Below are 21576 nucleotides of genomic sequence, written 5' to 3'. Positions count from 1 at the left end.
AGACAATGGAGTGAGTGTGAAGAGAAGAGAAGTGGAGGCTGCAGCTCCTCTTCTACCTGAGCAGGTGAGTCCAGCAGCTTTACCAGGTGAGCAGCTGCTTCTAGCTGAGCCTGAGCTTCTACAGTCCAGCAGAGCAGACTCATGGCCTCCACACTGGAACTCTGGGCTCCACCTGGGAATATGTGCATCTCCATAGAGCGCCCCCTGCAGGACTGAAGGAGCCCCACAGCCCAGCTCCCGACACACCACCTGTGCATCCTGCAGGTCCAGGTCTGCTTCACACACTGAGGACCAGGTCTGGTCAGACGGGTTAGTCTTCACCTGCAGTCTGCCTGAACAACGACTGGATCCATTCAGCAGCCGCACCGAGTCTGAATACAGGACAGGAGGTCAACCAGAGGAAAGAGTCAAAACTCAGAGGAGTGAGTTGAAAGTCACTTCACCTCCAGCTGTTCGGAATTTTAATCCTCAGATCTTTGTGGATTTGAGTTTTTTTTCTGACATGATTTTGTTGGAGACCAATGAGCTGATGTCAAATTTGAATAATAAACTGAAGGAGCAGAAAAGCAGCAGAAAATAAATCTGCTGTAAAACCAGGAAGGAAATATTCATTTTTAGTCAGGAAAAACATACCTGAGCAGGTGAGTTTCAGGATGCGAGAAGAGAAGAAAGATGTTACACAGTTCCACAGATCAGATCGAGATTGAAAACATTCTGAATCAATTTTCCACATCGATTGATATGACACATCAGTTGATTCAAGAGAAACAGCAGAGCCACAGTTCAGATGTTCACAAAAGAGAGCTGCTGTCTTCAGGGTGAAGACCTTGTCCATCACAGGTCTCTGGTCACCAAGATATTTCAGCTCCAGACTTCCTGCACAGCGACTGGCTCGTCCCACCAACCTGAACTCATCGCCCCCTGAATCCAGAGCAGAGAGAGAAGAGTGAGAGGATGGAGTCAGTGTGAAAAGAAGAGGAGTGGAAGCTGCAGCTCCTCTTCTACCTGAGCAGGTGAGTCCAGCAGCTTTACCAGGTGAGCAGCTGCTTCTAGCTGAGCCTGAGCTTCTACAGTCCAGCAGAGCAGACTCATGGCCTCCACACTGGAACCCTGGGCTCCACGTGGGAGTCTGCACGTCTCCATAGAGCGTCCCCTGCAGGACTGAAGGAGCCCCACAGCCCAGCTCCCGACACACCACCTGTGCATCCTGCAGGTCCAGGTCTGCTTCACACACTGAGGACCAGGTCTGGTCAGACGGGTTAGTCTTCACCTGCAGTCTCCCTGAACAACGACTGGATCCATTCAGCAGCCACACCGAGTCTGAACACATGACAGGAGGTCACTGAATCTATGACCTCAAATACAAACACTGCAGCTACAACCTCAAAAAACATTGTACCTACAACCAGAAACACTCTTTAACCCAGGAGACAAGACAGGATCAGAACACAAAACATGTTTTCACAAGTTTTCTTCCTTGTGACAGTCACAGAGAAGTCCCATGAGTCTGCACATCAGGGTTGGGGAGTAGCCAATTACGTGTAACAGAGTTACGTAATCCTTTAAAGTGCACAAAAATTGTGTAATGTTGTCACAGGTATATCTGATAAAAACAATGATGACTGAGCAGCATTACACTTAAAAATCAGATTGAATTACATTACATATGAGCTGTTCACGGACATTGCAACACTTTACAGCACAAACCATGACAGTGCCATAGATATAGAAAGAGCAGTTGAGATAAACACTGTCATTTCTTCCTTTCCTGCTGTATTTTTTTGATTGGACAATCAATGGATCAGAAAGGGGCTGATGAATGTGTAGAAAATTAAGAAAACACAGAGGCAGAAAATAAATACAAGAAATATAAAAAACTAACTCATTATGAAAACATATAAGACAGACTATTATGGTAAAATACTAGAAAATAATTAAAAAACCATTAATGGCATGTGGAATGTGTTCAATAGTATTATTAGAAATGCTCCCAGTAAGGATATTTTCCCAAATTATTTGATTGAAAATGATATATAAAGATCAATAATATGGACCTGGTAGTGTGAAGAAGTTCAGTTATTGTTTTGTTGGACCAAACCTGGCAGAGCAGAACCACCAGACTCAGAAACAGCTTCTTTCCTGAAGCTGTAAGACTGCTAAACTCAAGTCATGCTCTGTGGGCTCCTACTCCGCACTAGAGACACTGCTACCACTTTAGCACTGGACACTTTGCACACCAGGTCATTGCTGTTGTACATATATATATATACAGTATATATATATATATATATATATATATATATATATATATATATATATATATATATATGCGCACACACACACACACACAGTGCAACACTGTCTGCAAATACTTTTATGATTATTTATCTTCTTTATTATTAGTGCCCCTTGTTTTTTTACTCTCCCAGAGTTAGGCTTCTTAACCGGGACCTGAGTATCCCCTTTTCGTGCCACAAACATGTTAATGTGAACTGGTATGACATAAAAGTTTTCTTGATTCTAGAAAAAAGTCCTGTTCAAACAGATGGAGATGTCATATTAATGTATAGTTGTTTCTCCAGGCCACTGACGAAAAAGAAATCATAGAAATTGTGAATAATTAAAAAAAATAATTTTAAAAGAAAACATCCACAGACTGACAATATTGACATGTTTGTCGTTAAAAAGTTATTTTGGGGATTTGCACGCCACCTACATTTTTAATTTATCATTTCAAACAGGACAATTTCCAAATAAAATGAAAACAGGCAAAGTCATTCCTATGCAGAAGAACGGCAACAGACACCATTTCACAAACTACAGACCCATTTCTCCTCTCCCACAATTCTCCAAAATTCTTTAGAAAAATATTTAATAAAAGATAAGATAAATTCTTCCCCCTGACCTGCCACCTTAAAGTGATGGGGGAGTTTGAGTGCCCGCGTGATCCCAAGAGCTATGTTGTACCAGCTCGATATTGTCGGGCTCACCTCCACACATAGCCTGGGCTCTGGAACCCAATCTCTTGACAAGGGCTGGACTCTCCACTTCTCTGGCTTTGCCAATGATGAGAGGCAGCGGGCTGGTGTGCGTTTGCTTATAGCCCCAAAGTTCAGCCGCCATGTGTTGGAGTTCTCCCCAGTGAACGAGAGGGTCGCATCTCTGCACCTTCGAGTCGGGGACAGGTGCCTCACTCTTGTCTCGGCTTATGGGCCGAACAGCAGTGCAGAGTATCCGGCCTTCTTGGGAGTCCCTGGGAGGGGTGCTGGACAGTGCTCCATCTAGGGACTCCATTGTTCCACTGGGGGACTTCAACGCCCATGTGGGCAGCGACAGTGAGACCTGGAAGGGGGTGATTGGGATGCACGACCTCCCTGATCTCAACCCGAGTGGTGTTCTGTTATTGGACGTCTGTGCTCGGCACAGTTTGTCCATAACGAACACCATGTTCGAGCACAGGGGTGTCCATAAGTGCACTTGGCACCAGGGCACCCTAGGTCGGAGGTCGATGATCCACTTTATTTTGTTGTCATCTGACCTCCGGCCACGTGTTTTATACACTTGGGTGCACAGAGGAGCAAAGCTCTCGACCGATCACCACCTGGTGGTGAGTTGTATTCGCTGGCAGAGGAGGAAACCACACAGACTTGGCAGAACCAAACGTGTTGTAAGGGTCTGCTGGGAGCGTCTGGTGGAACCCTCTGTCAGCAGGGTTTTCAACTCTCATCTCTGGGAGAGCTTCTCCCAGACCCTGATGGAGGCTGGGGGCATTAAGTCCAAGTGGACCATGTTCTCCACCTCTATTGTCGAAGCAGCTGCCCGGAGCTGTGGTCGTAAGGTCTCCTGTGCCTGTCATGGCAGCAACCCCCGAACCCGGTGGTGGACACCAGAAGTAAGGGCTTCCGTCAAGCTGAAGGAGTCCTATCGAGCATTGTTGGCTCATGGGACTCCCGAAGCAGCTGACAGGTACCGGCAGGCCAAGCGAACTGCAGCCCGAGTGGTTGTGGAGGCAAAAACTCGGGTCTGGGAGGAGTTCGGGGAGGCCATGGAGGAGGACTATTGGTTGGCCTCTCGGAAAATCTGGCAAACCATCCGGCGCCTCAGGAGGACAAAGCAGGTCTCTACTAACAATGTTTACAATGGAGGTGTCGAGTTGCTGACCTCAACTGAGGATATTATAGGATGGTGGAAGAAATACTTCGAGGACCTCCTCAATCCCTTCGCCATGTCTTCCACGGCGGAAGCAGAGGGCAAACAATAATATCTGGCCCGCCAGATGATTTGAGAGATTTTAGTAGCGACTAATCTAATTACTTTTCCCAGCATTATACCGTTACCATTACTGATAATAAAATTCCGCATGTTTCTGTGACTATAATTCACCACTTTCAGCTGATTTTTCCTCCTCCAGTGTCCAGGGAGCCAGCCGAGCATGGAGTTTGTTTTCAGAGATGAGGAACCATATTGGTGTAAAGTGTGTCATGTGACATGACAGAGATACAGCCATAGAGAGCCCTGATCATTCAAAGGCAACTTTCAAACTCAACGGAAGTACAGACCTCTATTGAAATGCTATCTACAGTTATATACCAAATTCAACTGGTGTCTATTCTCATATTATCACACATCTGAATAAATTACATTGTGTTTCCTGCTTGTAATTTCATCTGTCAGGTGTCCATTTATTTCATTAATCATATGTTCAGTTTTATAACTGAACATGCATCTTAAAGTTCCATTGTAAGGCGTCTCAGATTCTTTGACATATTTAAACACTTTTTTTTCTTTTTAATTAAAGTTAGTTCACCAAGCAATTAGTTCACGGCAGAAAATAAATCTGCTGTAAAACCACGAAGGAAATATTCATTTTTTAAAGTCAACAAAACATACCTGAGCAGGTGAGTTTCAGGGTGCGAGAGGAGCGGTATGATTCCACACAGTTCCACAGGTCGGATTGAAACTGAACACATTCTGAGTCGACAATCCACATAGATTGATCTGACACAACAGTTGGTTGTACAGAAACAGCAGAGCCACAGTTCAGATGTTCACAGAAGAGAGCTGCTGTCTTCAGGGTGAAGACCTTGTCCATTACAGGTCTCTGTTCACCAAGACAGTTCAGCTCCAGTCTTCCTGCACAGCGACGGGCTCCTCCCATCAACTTGAACTCATCGACCCCTTGAACCCAGAGCAAAGAGAAAAGAGTGAGAGGATGAAGACAGTGAGTATGAGGAGAAGAGAAGTGAAAGCTGCAGCTCCTCTTCTACCTGAGCAGGTGAGTCCAGCAGCTTTACCAGGTGAGCAGCTGCTTCTAGCTGAGCCTGAGCTCCTACAGTCCAGCAGAGCAGACTCATGGCCTCCACACTGGAACTCTGGGCTCCACCTGGGAGTCTGCGCATCTCCATAGAGCGTCCCCTGCAGGACTGAAGGAGCCCCACAGCCCAGCTCCCGACACACCACCTGTGCATCCTGCAGGTCCAGGTCTGCTTCACACACTGAGGACCAGGTCTGGTCAGACGAGTTAGTCTTCACCTGCAGTCTGCCTGAACAACGACTGGATCCATTCAGCAGCCGCACCGAGTCTGAACACAGGACAGGAGGTCACTGTACCCACGCCCGCCGATAGGGGGAGTCAAATGGGTCTTCTGTCCCGGGCCCAGGGTTGGGGGAGGGGGCGTGTGTTGAGTGTATAGAACCGGGCCCTCATTAACACTAGAACTTCGGCAGTGGGGCCATTTTGCCTTTTGGTGCATCTCTTCTACAGCGGGGCCAAATGACCCCAAGGAAGGTGTGAAGAGATGCTTTTGTCATGAAAACAAGGCTCTTCAGCAGAGGACAATGCAAAGCCACTGCAAGGCCACTTCTTTTGTTAGATTGACTGACCAGAGTGTGTGGGGGAGGGAGGCAAACTTCACTCCCTGCTCTACTGCGCATGTTGTCTGCAGATAGTTTGAGGAAGAGTAGTGATCCTATGTCTCAGTTTGCTGCCAGTGACACAAACCGTTTTTAGAAAAACAACAAAACAGGCAAGTTTTATAGAATACCATCAACTCGCACCCCTTTATACATTATCACGGAGTTGTAATACCAGTGGTTTTACTATTTCATATATTTTCATGTCTTTTATTTTGGCTCCACCACCTGTTTATCTGCTCTTTTATTACACATTATTTAGAGAATTTTTTTTCCTTTTGTTTGTGTGTGTGTGTGTGTGTGTGTGTGTGTGTGTGTGTGGGGGGGGGGGGGGGGCATGCAGCAAATCATATTTAATCAATGAGTAATCTGTACACACACATATGCATACAGTCAAGTTACTGGTTGAGTGGTCTTCCATGGTACAAAACAGTCTTTCATTTATGAGCAACATAACTCTAAACCACAGATTTGCAAAATCACAAAGACACAGAAATAAGCCTCCTTTCCTCTGTCTGCGGGCCGTGGCAACATAGCATGCCGTTCACAGCAAAAACCTAGGAAAAAGGAGTTAATCATATCTGCAGAGTAAAAATGGTATTACAACAGTATTTTGACCAGAATTTGTCCTGAAATGCATCTTTTGGAAATGGATCCGTCTGATATGGACGCACTAATATTTTAATATTAGTATTTTTAGGGCTTCCTGGTAATGGGCCTAAAAATTCAACAATTCTGCTGAATAAATATATGATACAACAGTATTTTGACCAGAATGGACCAGTCCATCTGGGATCGTATCTCACTGTAATGTCTGGAAATTCAAGTAAAACTCAGCGCTTGCTTGAGAATGAACTGAAAGAAACAGACGTGTTGAGCCACCGGCCACTGAAGTGTGAGCCATTTCTTCCCCTTCTTTATCCGCATGTCTCATTAAAATGTCTCGAAGTCACAAATGTTAATTTAGCAGCATAACTTATTTTAGCACAACATCGCCAGCTGACAATGCAAGATCAGGACAAACACAACAACTTGTCGGTGAGGCTCTTTCTGCAGTCAGGTTCATGCATCCGCTGTGTTGGTAAATTAATTATTCCTCTATAGGTAGAGGAGAAAACCCTGAGATTTGCAGTTTACCAAAACTAGTTTTGGTCATGCTTTTCTGTCCCAACAAAAGTAAAAAGGAAGGTGATTATCTCTCATTGCAAAACAGGATATCTGTACAATGTCTCAATGGCTCTGCAAACTCGAACCACTCAAACCACACATGTTCAAAGCCGAATCACAGGTGTGGAAAACATGTTAGAAACAATCAATAGTTTTTTAGACTATATCTGATGACTAAAAAAGTTCACTGTGTTTGGAAAGAATCTTCTCTGCCATCCTCAACAGGAAAGCTCTCAGTAGTTCCTGGCTCTTTTCATTTCAAGCCTCCCCCTCCCCCTCAGAGGTCTGCATGAACCAACAAGCTGGAAGGTATCGGCTACATTTACAAATGAAAAGAAGGGCAAACAGTGGCCGTTGAGCTGCGCATTTAAAATCAGGGGCCATTTGGCCCCTCTCTAGAATGTATGGGTATGCAAGAAAAACCTGGAAGTTCTAGTGTTAAAGCGAGGGTAGACGATGTTGAAGAGCCTGCAAGATTTGAAAGTCGCACACCTCAACCCATCCCCCCTAAGCTCCTCCAATCAGTGCTTGGCCCAACGCCACACCCCTACGAATGTGACCGTGCCGCGACCGTCCTCTTTTACCCGGACATGTCCACTTTTTACGTCCTGTCCGGGGCGTCCGGGCGGGTTTTTTTAAATTCAAGGAAATGTCCGGGGTTCACTGTTTCTCATAGCACATAAACGTAAATTGACCAGCACTTTGCACACAAAGAGGCCAAGAGGCGGTCTGTGAGCCGATCTGTGCCGCGCGCTCACACACACACACACACACACACACACACACACACACACACACAGATGGAACGGAGCAGACGGGGCTGTTCAGACAGCAGCGCACGGCATCTGATTGGTTTCTTAAGAGCGGTCCGCGCCTTGCGATTGGTCCGAGTTTTTACAGTCCTTTGGCCGCTACAGTTGTCAGATTTTTTCCGCACCTTTTTCCGTACACATAATGTATTGACTTCTCCCAGGGGGCAAGGAGCATTTCACTCAGTATGACAAAAAGTGCTTTTGGACAACATCACCTGCCCTAGCTTTAAATTAAGGAATACATTTTCAAAAACTTTCAAAAACAGGCCTACTTGTGGAGGGAAAACCTAATATTTGAGTTACATAAATGGCTTTTATTTGTTTTCCTTCAAACTTCCCCTGAAATTGTGGTTAAGAACTCCCCCTACCCCCAACACAAAAATGGTTTGGCCAAAACATCATAGATGATTTTGCCACAGTTCAGCGCATGGCATTTGGAGTTCAAACCTAAACATGTCCCACCAGCAGTAGCCTTAATGATAAATATTCATTTATTTCCTGTAGGGCTGCGCGGTATGCATGGTGTGATGGTAGAAACAATATAAATTTGGCTACGGTAGAGATTTGCGCTCTGCTGTCATCTCACCTGATACAGTTTAACTGCTACTATGTGAATAAAATGTGCGGAAAATATCGTTTAATCCTTCTTTTACTGAAACAAGGTGCATCACATCATTGAACATGTTACAGCTTCTTCTGGCGCACGTCTTGCCAGCTAACACTCCTTTTCTAACAACATGCAGAGAGAGCATGCGCTTCAGGGGCCCACCTTCTTCTGTGGTGTCTGTGTAAAAATAAGGTTGAACATGCAAACAGTACACCTGCATGAAGTGCAAATGCAGGTTAATTAAACAACTACAAACCCCATTCAGAAACACTTCCATTATAGGTTTTACACAGCAATAGTAATACCGCGATATATACCGTTAACGTGAAGGGATTTAATTTATACTGTGATAAGAATTTTAGGTCATACCGCCCAGCCCTAATTTCCTGCTAGTGTCAGTACATATGAGGAGTGTATTTGGCAGCAACAGCTTAAGTGCAGTTTGTTAATGTTATGCCGGGCTCACACTGGGTGTGTTCAGGCTGCGGTCTGTCTCCGGTACGGAATTAACGAAGCACTGAGACTCAAAACTAAAACCGTAAAAAACATATTTGTATCATAAAAAATACATCATAAACACATAACCATTTCATCAACCCGCCCGACGTGTTCAAAAAAGAAGGCTGATTTGGCAGAAACCCAATCTGGCAACACGCTCCGTTCATTGAGCTGTTTTGTGTAATTTTGGTGTCGTTTGACTTTCCTGCAGTGACGAAGTAAAAAATAGTTCATTCTTCTAATGCGTATAATGACTACATCACGTTGTCAGGTGCTGATGAGGATGTGAAGGTCGTGTTCTTCGACCTGCTCCACCAGGCTGTCAGCCAAGCTCCACCACACGACGTTGCCATAATTCTCAATGATGCGAATGTCACTCTATCCAGCAGTGATCGGTCCCCCGGCTCATCTGTCGGCACCACCTTCAACGACAGGAAAACAAATGACAATGGCAACCACCTCCTCTGTTACCATAACAGTCTCTGCATTGCTGACACCTGGTTTCCTCAGAAATAAATCCATCACTGGACGTGGTACAGCCCAGATGGCAAAACCAGGAAGGCGCTGGACCATATCCTCATTTCTCCACGCTGGAAGTCATTTGTCACCAACTGCCGGGTGTACAGAGGAGCACAGCTTGGCAACACAGACCATTGTCTGCTCATGGCCCAGCTTAAGTTAAAGCTCCGAGCCAACCAGCACAAAACTCTGCCTCACCCCGACTCCTCCCAACTCAAAGACCTCAATATCGCCACAGACTTCAGTCGCTCCCTCCGCCGCACTCTTGATGCCCTGGCTCCCGACAAAGTGACAGATTGGGCGACCTTCAAGGAAAGTGTCCTCCAGTCTCCTCACAATGTCCTCGGATGCTCATGATCGTCTCCAAGAAAGCCCTGGATATCAGAGAGGACACTAAACATCATTGACCAGCGACGTGAGGCCCAGCAACGTGAGGCCCAGCTCCGAGGCGACCTCACGGAGTATCGGCGACTGAACTGCCTGCGCAATGTGGCCATCGCTGAGGATAGGGAGAAGTTCTGGGAAGCAGAAGCCCAACAGCTTGAGTCGGTGGCCAACAACAATAATTTGAGCCGTGTATTCAGTCTACTGTGCCAAGCCCGTAGCGGTCCACACATAAAGACAGCCTTGGTAAACGATTCTGACAGTAATCTCATTACAACTGAAGCCAACTGCCTCGAGCGCTGGAAGGAACACTTCAGCCTCCTCCTGCAGCACAGCACCATCCTGGCTGATTCCACCCTCCTAGAGGCTGCAAATGCTGCACCCCCTAGCGAGGCCTGCTGCACAGACCCTATAACACCCGCGGAAGTGAGAGCTGCTCTGAAGAAACTGAACATCAGTAAAGCCCCCGGCATCTGTGCCATGACCGGTGAGATGCTTAAAGCCAGCGGCAATGGCATGACAGTGTGGCTAACCCACCTATTCAATCAGGTGTGGGAAACAGAGCAGCTGCCCACCAACTCGACCAGAGGAGTCATCCTGCCCTTCCGGAAACGTAAGGGTGATAGGCTTGTCTGCGGAAACCACAGAGGCATTACCCTGCTCTCCATCCCTGGCAAGGTCTTCACCAGGATCTTGCTTAACCATGCCCTTCTAGCAATCAGAAGCTGCTGCCGTCCCCAGCAGGCTGGCTTTATGCCCAATCACTCCACAATTGAGCACATCTCTACCATACGCCTGCTGATAGAGAAGACCCGTGAATTCCGTAAAGATCGCCATCTGTATATCGGATTATTTGACCTGAAGGCCGACTTTGACACTGTCTGCCACTCCTCACTGTGGAACATCCTCCAAACCCTCAGAGCACCACCCAAGATCATCGCTCTGTTCAAGCTGCTTTACAGCAATGCAGAGAGCTGTGTCCGTATTAACGGTATTGACTCCAACTTGTTTACCATCTCCAGTGGCGTTCACCAGATTTGCGTGGCCGTTCCTGATCTTTTAAACTGCATCATTGACCATCTGATGTCCAAGGTCTGCAAGCGCGTCCCCGGAGTGTCCTTCGGCAACTACCACCTGACTGACCTGGAATATGCTGACGATACCATCCTGCTCAGCACAACCTACAGTCAGGTGAGAGACGCTCTGGGCATTTACAGTGAGGAGGCAGCACAGCATGGCTTCCAAGTGAGCCGGACTAAAACCAAGTTCATGTATGTCGGTGATGGACCAGATCCACCTCCAATGCAAATTGGTAGCGACATCATAGAGCCTGTCAAGAACTTTGTGTACCTGGGGTCAATGGTGACAGACAACGGGGACCTAAAACCAGAGACTGATCGCAGACGAGCCCTGGCAGCATCTGCTCTGCAGTCCCTCTGGAAACCACTCTGGCAGCACCAGACCATCTCATGCAAGACGAAGCTCCGGATTTACAACTTAGTCATACTCTCCATCCTGCTTTATGGCTCAGAAACAAGGCCCCTGAATGACACTCTGGCCGCAAGAATCAATCGCTTTGATAGCAGTGCTCTTAGAACCATCGAGAACATCAGGTGGCCCCAGCGAGTTTCCAATGAAGTGCTTCGAGCCCGCACAGGCCAGCCCTGAGCATCTTCTTTGGTCGCACAACGCCACACCCACTGGCTTGGCCATGTCCTTCGTCTACCCTCAGAACATCCAACACGACCCATTCTCCAGTTTGACCTCAGGCTAGAGACGACCACGAGGGAAGGTAAGGTAAGATAAGGTACATTATACAGTGAATGTACAACGAAATTTTGTTCTCTGCATTTAACCCATGCCACTGAAGCATTCCGTATGGAGCAGTGGGCAGCTGTGGGGAGCGCCCGGGGACCCATCTCCAGATGTGAAGTCAGGTTAATGGTCAGAATCACCTGACTGGAGGATTGACCTATGGTGCATGTTATCGGTTGACGGGGGAAACCGGAGATCCCCGAGGAAACCCATCCAGACACGGGGAGGAACATGCAAACTCCACACAGAAAGGCCCGCACGGTCCGGGGATTGAACCTGGGACCTTCTTGCTGTGAGGCAAGAGCGCTAACCACTCAGCCACCGTGCTGCCGCCCCAGACCCAATGGCTCGACCTCATTGTGGGCGAACTCCAACAACACGGAGTTGCTGCTGAGGATGCAGAGCAGCTGGCACAAGATCACGAGCAATGGAAAAACCTGTTTCATCTGGTCGGCTCAACGCACTGGGACGGGATACCCTGACCCTCACTGGAACACTAAGTAAGTAACTAACTCATGTTGTTTGTTCTGTATTTTACCAGAAGAATAAGAAAAAATAGAGTATTAAGGCAAAAACACGACACAGATTTTATTTTGAAATCACTTATTTTGGAATCTGTATGCATTTCCTTCTGGCACCTGACTTGCTTCTGTCTGGATTGACGCGGTAGGGCTACGGCGTCCGGAAAAATAGGATGCTAGTGGAAAGTCTCCGGAGCTCCGCAAGGGCTCTGTAGCCGGACCACAGCCGAACCGCGGCCGATGTGAGCCATAGCATTGATTTTAATGACTACGGATTAGCTGTGGTGTCCGTCCCGCAGCCAGAATGCAAGAGCCCAGCGTTAACCATTATTGCAAATGGCTGTCACTTGTCTTTTGCAGAGAGAGATGTGAGGAGAGCAGAGGAGGGCAACAGGAGTGGAAGAGCAGGGGCAAGGAAAAAGAGAGGAGAGGAGGAGTGAGGAAAAAGGAGAGGTCCAGGCGTGGGGAGGGATGGAGGGGCCCATCTAACATGATCTTGTCCCGGACCCAGGCAAAATTGTCAGCTGGCCTGACTATACCTACAACCCCATCACAAACACTGCAGCTACAACCTCAAAAACATTGTACCAACAACTAGAAACATTGTACCTACACTGTCAAACACAGGAGAGAAGACAGGATCAGAACACACAAAAAATATTTTCACAACAGTTTTTCCCTGTGACACTGAAAATGATGACAATTGACATGGAAACATCACGCACGCACGCACGCTCACACACTCACACACGCACACACACACGCACACACACACACACACACACACACACACACACACACACACACACACACAGGTTTGTATTTCTATCTTTGTGAGGACACTCATTGACATAATGCATTTACTAGCCCCTAACCCTGACCCTTATCCTAACCCTAACCCAAACCACAACAATGCCTAACCCGAAAGAAATGTTTTTGCACTTTTACTTTTTTCAGTAACAACAACATGGTCAAGAAAACACTGTTTCCCCTCATTACGACCGGAAAAAGGTCCCCACAAGGCACTTCGTGCCAGGTTTTCCTATCCTTGTGGGGACATTTGGTCCCCACAAGTATAGAAAAATGTGTACACACACACACACACACACACACACTTCATTCCTCAGCTGCAGAATCGGGTCTTCTTTTTTGTATTTTTTTTCACTCTTGTGAAGTTAATTCTATTTTTGAATCTGTCTTTTATATTTTTTAACTTCACTTCCACGAAAACGCCTCACACTGAAGTCTGTATGCCTCAGCTGTTGGTTTCTGTGAAGAAACTGAAATAAAAAAACTTGAATCTTTAATGATTGATCAATTCTGATGTTATGTTAAAAGCTTTGTATCTGAACTCACCATGTTGAGAACATGTTAATGAATCCACTTTTTATCTTACCTGAGCACGTGAGATTAATGAAAGAGGAAGAATCAGTGGACCAGAGACAATTCTTCAATTCTGACAACTTGACACATTGATGTATGACCCTCCACACAGATCTTCTTGATGACTCAGATGTTGCTTTCTTTGAAACAGCAGAGCCACAGTCCAGACGCTCACAGACTGTAGTTGATAACTTCAGGTTCCAGTCAAAGTCGTCCACTGGTCTCCATTCTCCGAGGTGTTTCAGCTCCACTGCACCTGAACAGCCAGAGCTTCCTCCCACCAACCTGAACTCACCATCAGCCTCTGAGAAAAGAGCACAAAGTCATCAAGAACAATGGTTCTCTTTCTTTCTTCATCTTTGAGGACTTTCTTTACCAGCTGGATGGTTTCTGTCTTCCAGATGGACTCCTGTAGGAAAACAAAGAGTGTTCAGTATTCATCAGGTTTCAGTGATTCTCACTTCTGATCATGCAGCTTGAGTTTAGTGTCAACATTCCAATGAAATATACTTGATCTGAAGATGAAAGTATGAAGAGTCCAGCTCAGGTCAAGAGCATCCAGACTGGGCCGATAGAGTTCAAAGATCGAAATTAGATTATTTCTAAAAACAAATCTAACAAACTGAGTCTGACCTGAAGTCTTAAAGTGTGGGACAGAAAACTCCACATTTTCAGTTTGGAATTGACACCGAGGCTCCGTTTCCACCACTGGATGGTGGAAACGGAGCCTCGTTTTTTTTTTTACTTGATAAATACAAAACTTTTCCAAAACAAAAAACTCAACAATTTATTTCGACTTGAAACGCTGTTGTGTAAATGAGACCAGAGAAACTAAATCTGGGAATAACGTCTGAAAACCATGATGTGGTTCAGCTTTCAGGCAGGTTTTGGAGTTGTAGCAGGTTAATTTTGTGCTGGTTTGGGGGTTTTTCGCAGTACTAGAATGGCATCGATATGACAATCAGCTGTCTGTCTCTGCAAACGGGTAAATTCCCAAAAGAAATGAAAATGGCTGAAGTCATTCCACTGGACAGAACTGGAGACAGACACCAGATCAATAATCACTGGCCCGTTTCTTTACTCCCACAGTTTTCCAGGATAATAGAAAATATTTTCATTGGATGAATTTATTGACAAACGGAAAGTGCTGTCTGAAAGTCAACATGGATTCAGACGGAGAATCTGGAGATTTATCCAGGTTGAAACTTTTGTAACTATGTTGAGCAAGAAGTGATTTCCTGAGAGACGTACTTGTATAATTAGATCTGATAGGAGGCTGCCATTACATGTCAGGATGTGGTTTTGTTTCCATGACAGAATTAGAGATATCCTCTCAGATTAAAGCAGTCTGATTTGTCTCAATGTGTCTTCTACAGGCTGAAAAATAATATTCATAACACCTAAACATGTTTGTGTTTCTTCATTCTTTATGTTCTCAAACAGCATTTCAATCCAATCAGGCTGCATCAATAAGCAATACCTTTATACAGCTGGAAGATCCAAAAGCTCACAGTCTAATGCCGAAACACGCTACAGGATGAATTTTTTTCTGATCTCTGATGATCAAAGTCAGCCAAGGATTGATGGATGTGTGGAAACGACATGGTGTCTGATGTTCCTGTGGAGTGAGGTGTGATAAGAGTGACTGAACCTGTGATGAAAACCGAGTAGAAAACCTGCAAAAACATGTCACTTGCTCAAAAATGGACAGTTCATTCCTCAAAAGAAGTTTTCCTGTTAGGGAAAGTGTCACTCCTCATCAGTGAAAGCTGAAGTTCACCTGAGAATAATTCTTCAGTTTAGGAGATATTTTCCGGAAAAACTCTGAAAATGTCTAAAATCTGCTTGATGCATGTCGACAGCTGCTCAGTGGTCTCAGTGGTCCAGTACACACCGGTACGGAGTTCCAGGACTTCTAAAAATGTCCACTGAGCATCCTGGCACTTCTCCAAGCTGCAAGAATGCAGCGCTACGCTCAGCAGCGTGTCTCTTTGAATCCTTCAAACAGCTGCTTACCAGAGCACATCAGCCTACACAAGGCCGAGCGCACGTTTACTCCTTCATCCTGCACAGACTTCATTACCCATACTGCCCTGGGCTTCACCACAGAAGTGCGCATGCCTCATTCAAGCTGTCTGCAGTAAACATGCCGGTCCAGCCAAAGTGTGTGTGGAACCTGAGCTCTTAAGTTAAGAAAATACAAGGAAATGTCTGCCATGCTCTCCTGGCTGAAAGCTTCAACAAGAAGAGAAGGACGATTCAGCATCACAAGGAGAGTTCATCTGGACTGACAGGACATGCGCAAATCATCACGTTATCAAACAGCAGAGATATGGATGGAAGCAGAAGGAATGAGAAACTTCTGCTGTGATGAGAACAAATGACTGAATGTTGAGGAGGCTGAACTGACTGTTCAGTAAAAGGAAAAAGTCATGAGAGAAATGCACCAAAGCCACTGAGAAAAACTTTCATGAAGGATGTAGAGTCTGTAAAATACAACAATCTTGTTTTCTGATGACACAAATGTTTTCTGTCTAGGGGAGAATTTAGAGCAGCTCTCAGAGGAAATCAACTCAAAACTGAACACATTCAAGAAGAGCTTTGATTCAAACAAACTCTCAGGAAATTCTGTTGTTTGGAAGTCATGAGGGGAATATAGAGACTCTAAAGTTCTGACAGAAGGTGTAGAAGTAGACAGAGTTCCAGAAATCAAGTTTCTGAGGGTGAAAATCAACAAGAAGATCTGTTGGAAACCTCACATCAAACATGTTGAATCCAAAATATCCACAAGTCTTTCAGTCCTCAGCAAAGCAGAATCCTTCCTGAACAGCAAATGAGATATTGATCACTGATACTGTCGTACTGGAACGACTGCCTGGAAGTTTGGAGCAACAGCTCCAAATCCTCATTGCAGAAAAGAGGTATCAGGATGATCCATGAAGCAGCTTTCAGGACCACACTAATGTCTTCGTTCTAGTTTGTGGAGCACTGAAACTCCCAGATGGAGGAGAATTCCCAGCAGAGAGAGAAGCAGCAGTGAGCAGCAGAGTCCTACCTGAGCTCCACAGCAGCAGCAGCAGCAGCAGCAGCTTCAGCTCCATGTTCCAGCTCGACCACGTCTCTCTGTGTGTCTGATCGTCTCTGTGTCTCTGGATACTTGCCCAGGTTGCAAAACTTTTGTAACCATGTTGAGCAAGAAGTGATTTCCTGAGAAACGGACTTGTATGATTACATCTGATAGGAGGCTGCTGTCATGTGTCAGGATGTGGTTGTGTTTTCATGGCAGAAATTGAGATATCCTCTCAGATTAAAACAGCCTGATTTTAAAACTGACCTTCACAACATAAAAACATGTTTGTGTTTCTTCATTCTTTATGTTCTCAAGCAGGATTTCAATCAGTAAATTCTAATAAGGCCGGATCAATGAGTAAAACTTTTATACAGTTGGAAGATCCAAAAGCTCACAGCTTAATGCAGAAACAAACTACAGGATGAATTTTGTCCTGATCTCTGATGATCAGAGTCAGCAAAGGCCTGATTGATGGATGTGTGAAAACGACATGGTGTCTGATGGTCCTGTGTTCCGAAAATATATTCACTATATATGACAGCGAAATAAGTGGCTCAAAAAAAGTGCCGGTGCTCTCTTTTGCCACCTCTCTTCTACAGCCACCACTCATGATGCACAGTGTGGTGAAAGCTGGTTATTTCAGCTGCTGTTTCCTCTTTGTTTGAATCTTCCTTGGTTTCTAGCAGGAACACGTCCATAGAACAGGAAGCCTCCTTCTGAGCAACATGTTTTTTGTGAGTCTTACATTCTCAGTGTGAAATGGAAAAACGACTTCGGCTAACTTCACTAAAACTGTCAGACTGACCTTCCACTGTGTTCAGCGAGGGAAAGAGAGTTTTTGTTTGAGCTGCATTTCCTTCTGTTCTGAGTACGGCTCACTTTCTTCCAGTTCTCACTGTTCTGCATTAGTTTGCTGCTGGTTCTCCTCTGAGGTTCCGTCCGTCCCGCGTCCCCAGTTGATGGACAAGACCACAGTGCGGCCCGAACCGCCGACTGATCCCAGGACTCTCTTCATTATCAGATTAAAAAACATGCATCTGATGCATTATGAGCCTCAATCATAATGCGGGACGTCATCTGAACTTGCAGGACGTGTGAAAAGTAACGGAAAAGAGAGATTGTCCCACACAAAGCCGAGCATCTGGTCACCCTGATTAAACACGCTGGTGAGCGTAACGGGATGTTCTTGGTGTTTGGAGAAGTGCCAGGACGCTCAGTTGATGTTTTTCCAAGTCTCAGAACTCCATACCGGCGTGCACCGGCCCACTTAAACCACTGATTATATTCATTATATATGTCAGTGATGTGTTGGGGGTCGGGGTCTGAATGGAGGAAATAGGTCCAGATTTTCAAAGCAGCTCCAGCAACACCTTGGTGATTCGGAGCTGTCCAGCCAATCAGAGAGTGAATTAAAGGCTGATGATCAGGGAGCGCACAGACTGGCACCGAGCAGGCTGGAGGTACACTGAGTCAAATCAGACTGTTTTAATCCGAGAGGATATCTCTGATTCTGTCATGGAAACACAACCACATCCTGACATATGACTGCAGCCTCCTATCAGATCTAATCATACAACTCCATTTCTCAGGAAATGACTTCTTGCTCAACATGGTTACAAAAGTTTTGCAATCTGGACAAATATTCAGAGTTAAAACTCCAACAAACTGATACAAATGACAACAAATGGATGTAAAGCCTCCAGAAAGTGATGGAAGCTAAAAAGCAGATGTAAAAATGCAATCAAGACGTGTGAAATCCAATCCTCAGATGTGGAAATCCACCAATATGAGAGATTATGTTAGAGCAGACACCAGGATGACAGAAAAGTTTCCCATGTGAGTCTGTGACAACAACTTAGTTTATGTTAGATTATGTTATGTTATAGTTCATGATATCAATCAATCAATCAATCAGATTTTATTTATATAGCACTTTTCATATTAATAAAAACAACGCAAAGTGCTGAACATTAAAAACAGTCATAGAAACAAAAAGAATAAAAACCGCGCCATCAAACAGTATGCACCACACACACACACTCACACTCACACTCACACTCACACTCTACCATTAATTCGCACAGAACAGAGGAGACATGGCATGGCACTGAGCATCTTAGGGAAAACGCCACCAGTGGGGCCTCCCACACCAAGGGATAATCGAGGGTCAATTAAAACTGGGGCTCCAGCGCCCGACCCCCGACCCCGACAGACCAAGGGAACTCGCACACCAAAGTGTGGAGCCCCCAGGCCAGCCAGGACCAGAGTACCTGGGCACAGTAACCCCAGCGATGGACCAGGACCAACTCCCGGTGTGAAGGACCCCCCTGAGGAAACACTGGAATTAAACAGCTAAAACATAATAAAATATGACACGAAATTAAAATAAGATAATAAGATAGGATTATAAAGTAAAAATGTAAAACAAGTTGAAAGTGCATAATAAAATAGAATAAAATCACATAAATAAGAATGGAATAAGAGGACTATAAAAGGTCAGTTAAAAGCCTGATTAAAAAGGTGTGTTTTCAACCTCCCTTTAAAAATATAAACGGTCTCTGCGGTCCTGAGGTTCTCCGGCAGGCTGTTCCACAGGCGGGGGCCGTAGTGGCCAAAAGCCACCTCACCATGAGTTTTGGTTCTGGCTTTAGGAACACACAATAAAGCACTACCAGAGGACCTCAGGGCCCGCGAGGGTCGATAGGGTAAAAACAGATCAGCTAAATCAGAAGGCGCAAGGCCAACCCCTTAAGACATTTAAAAACTAATAAGAGAACTTTAAAATCGATCCTGAAGCGGACAGGGAGCCAATGCAGCGACTGTAAAACCGGTGTAATGTGGGCCCGCCCCCTGGTCCTCGTCAGCACGCGTGCGGCTGCGTTTTGTAATAGCTGTAGGTTTGAAATATTCTTTTTGGGAAGACCAGAGAGCAAGGCATTACAGTAGTCTAATCTACAGGAGATAAAAGCATGCATTAGCACCTCTGTACTGGCCTGAGAGAGAAACGGGCGGACTCTAGCTATGTTCTTAAGATGATAAAATCCAATGTTAGTTATGTTTTTTATGTGTGGAATAAAATTTAGCTCAGAGTCAAAAATCACGCCCAGGTTTTTAACTGATTGTGCTGGTTTAAAATCCCGTAATTTTGGTAAAATCTTCTCTCTCTGACCTTCAGGACCGATAACTAAAACCTCAGTTTTGTCCTGGTTGAGCTGTAGGAAATTCACTGCCATCCATGACTTGATGTCTGAAATACAGTTAAAAAGGGTTTCTATTGGCCCTGAGTCATCAGGAGACACGGCGATGTACAGCTGAGTATCATCAGCGTAACTATGGAAACTGATATAAATCACAACAACTTAATATGTTGTTTGCGTCCAGGAACAAGTAGTGAACACATCTTTCATGTCTCATATGGGACTAAGAGCTCTTGAAGATATGGTGGGGCCTGGTTGTCCAGAGCTTTATCGGTTAAGAGAAGGATTTCAAATTCTGTTCCAGATTTAACAGGAAGCCAGTGAAGAGAATCTAATATTGTTCTAATGTGTTCTCTCCTGCCGGCTCTTGTCAGAACTCTTGCTGCAGCATTTTGAACCAGTTGAATTTTTCTCTCAGGTGTGTTGGGCTAAATATAATGACTTCTATCTGAATTTCGGAGCAGAAAATTACGACTCATCCAGGTTTTTATGTCTTTAAGACAAGCTTCTGGTTCGATGGTCATCTATCATAATGCTGAAAGTAATAAAGAATTGATGTTAAGAGCTGGAGAACTGAGGAAAGCTGTGCATGTGACCAGAAATGGGAAGTGTTTTGGAAAAACAGGTGAACTTTACTGAAAATGGCTCCAACATGACTGAAGAGTTGGCGGGAGCCTGGGTGGAAGCAGAACTTCAATGGGCCAGCAGGCTGGAGTGACAGGATACAAACACATGAACGCCACGGTAGATCAGAACATGAAGTTAAGAAACATTTAACCAATCATGACGGTTTTAATTGAGTTAGAGTAATGATGATCACCGTGGAAGGATCAAACTTTGTTGGAATTTGGGGAACAAGCAGATTAGGGGCATCAAAAAAGGGTTCAAACTGCTGTGATTTAGTATTGTGGGGCACAAGAGGAACCACCGTCACCCAGGAGGATTCCCAGACTGCTCTGGATTATTAAAGCCAGAAAGTGGACACTCGCAGCTCAAAGCTTTTCTCTGAAACACTCTGTGGTGACTTTAGATCTCACTCAATGGATTTCCATTCTGTTTTTTTTTTTTTTTTTTGTCTCCAGTCAATTAGCACTTTTTGTCATTGTTGCTCAGTTGGAATTACTTTTATCTCCTCAATTACTCGTCTGTTTCTCCCCTCTCCCCCGTGTCCGTGAAATTACAGCAGTCCAGATTTCCATCCATTTGATGAAACTCCAACATAAATCAGACTGTTTTCAACTGAAACTCCACACAGTTTGGTTTCATTCTTCAAAATGTATTCTGAACATTATTTATGTTTTATAATATTTTGGTTTGTTATGAATTAGTTCCAGACATTTCCAGACCATGGATATAATGATACAGGATACAAACACTTAAAAAAATCTATGTATGAATGAATAAATCTATATCTAATGTGCACACAGCTATTTAGATGCAACAAACACAGACTGGGGTGTTTCCAGTAGAAATAGTGTGAGTTGGGAAACAAAGAGGAGGGGCTCTCTTGAAAGCTGAACTGGGATGAAATGTTTGTCTTTCCATGTTGACCTTCTGTTTTTCATGATGACCTTTGAACTTCAGCCTCAGCTGGATGTCAGAGGTGAGGAGGAATTGGATCCTCCTGCACACTGTGGCAGCTTCACACTGAAACATGGACAAGGGAGGAAAAGTGTTGTTCTGGTGGACT

At 45.0% G+C, this 21576-nt stretch overlaps 1 protein-coding gene across 1 annotated transcript; it reads right to left on the bottom strand.

Moving 5' to 3' along the window:
- Positions 1–468: 468 nt before the first annotated feature.
- Positions 469–5574, bottom strand: LOC115383630 (scavenger receptor cysteine-rich type 1 protein M130-like; the record flags this gene model as incomplete). Its single annotated transcript, XM_030085763.1, has 3 exons — positions 469–497; positions 634–921; positions 5268–5574. Coding segments are annotated over 3 exons (624 nt in total), but the record flags the coding sequence as incomplete, so codon positions are not given.
- Positions 5575–21576: the final 16002 nt, after the last annotated feature.

The sequence above is a fragment of the Salarias fasciatus genome (genome assembly GCF_902148845.1).
Source record: "Salarias fasciatus chromosome 23 unlocalized genomic scaffold, fSalaFa1.1 super_scaffold_20, whole genome shotgun sequence".
NCBI lineage: Eukaryota > Metazoa > Chordata > Actinopteri > Blenniiformes > Blenniidae > Salarias > Salarias fasciatus.
The sequence above is the reverse complement of the archived record's forward strand: the minus strand, read 5'-3'. Positions and strand labels throughout refer to the sequence as shown.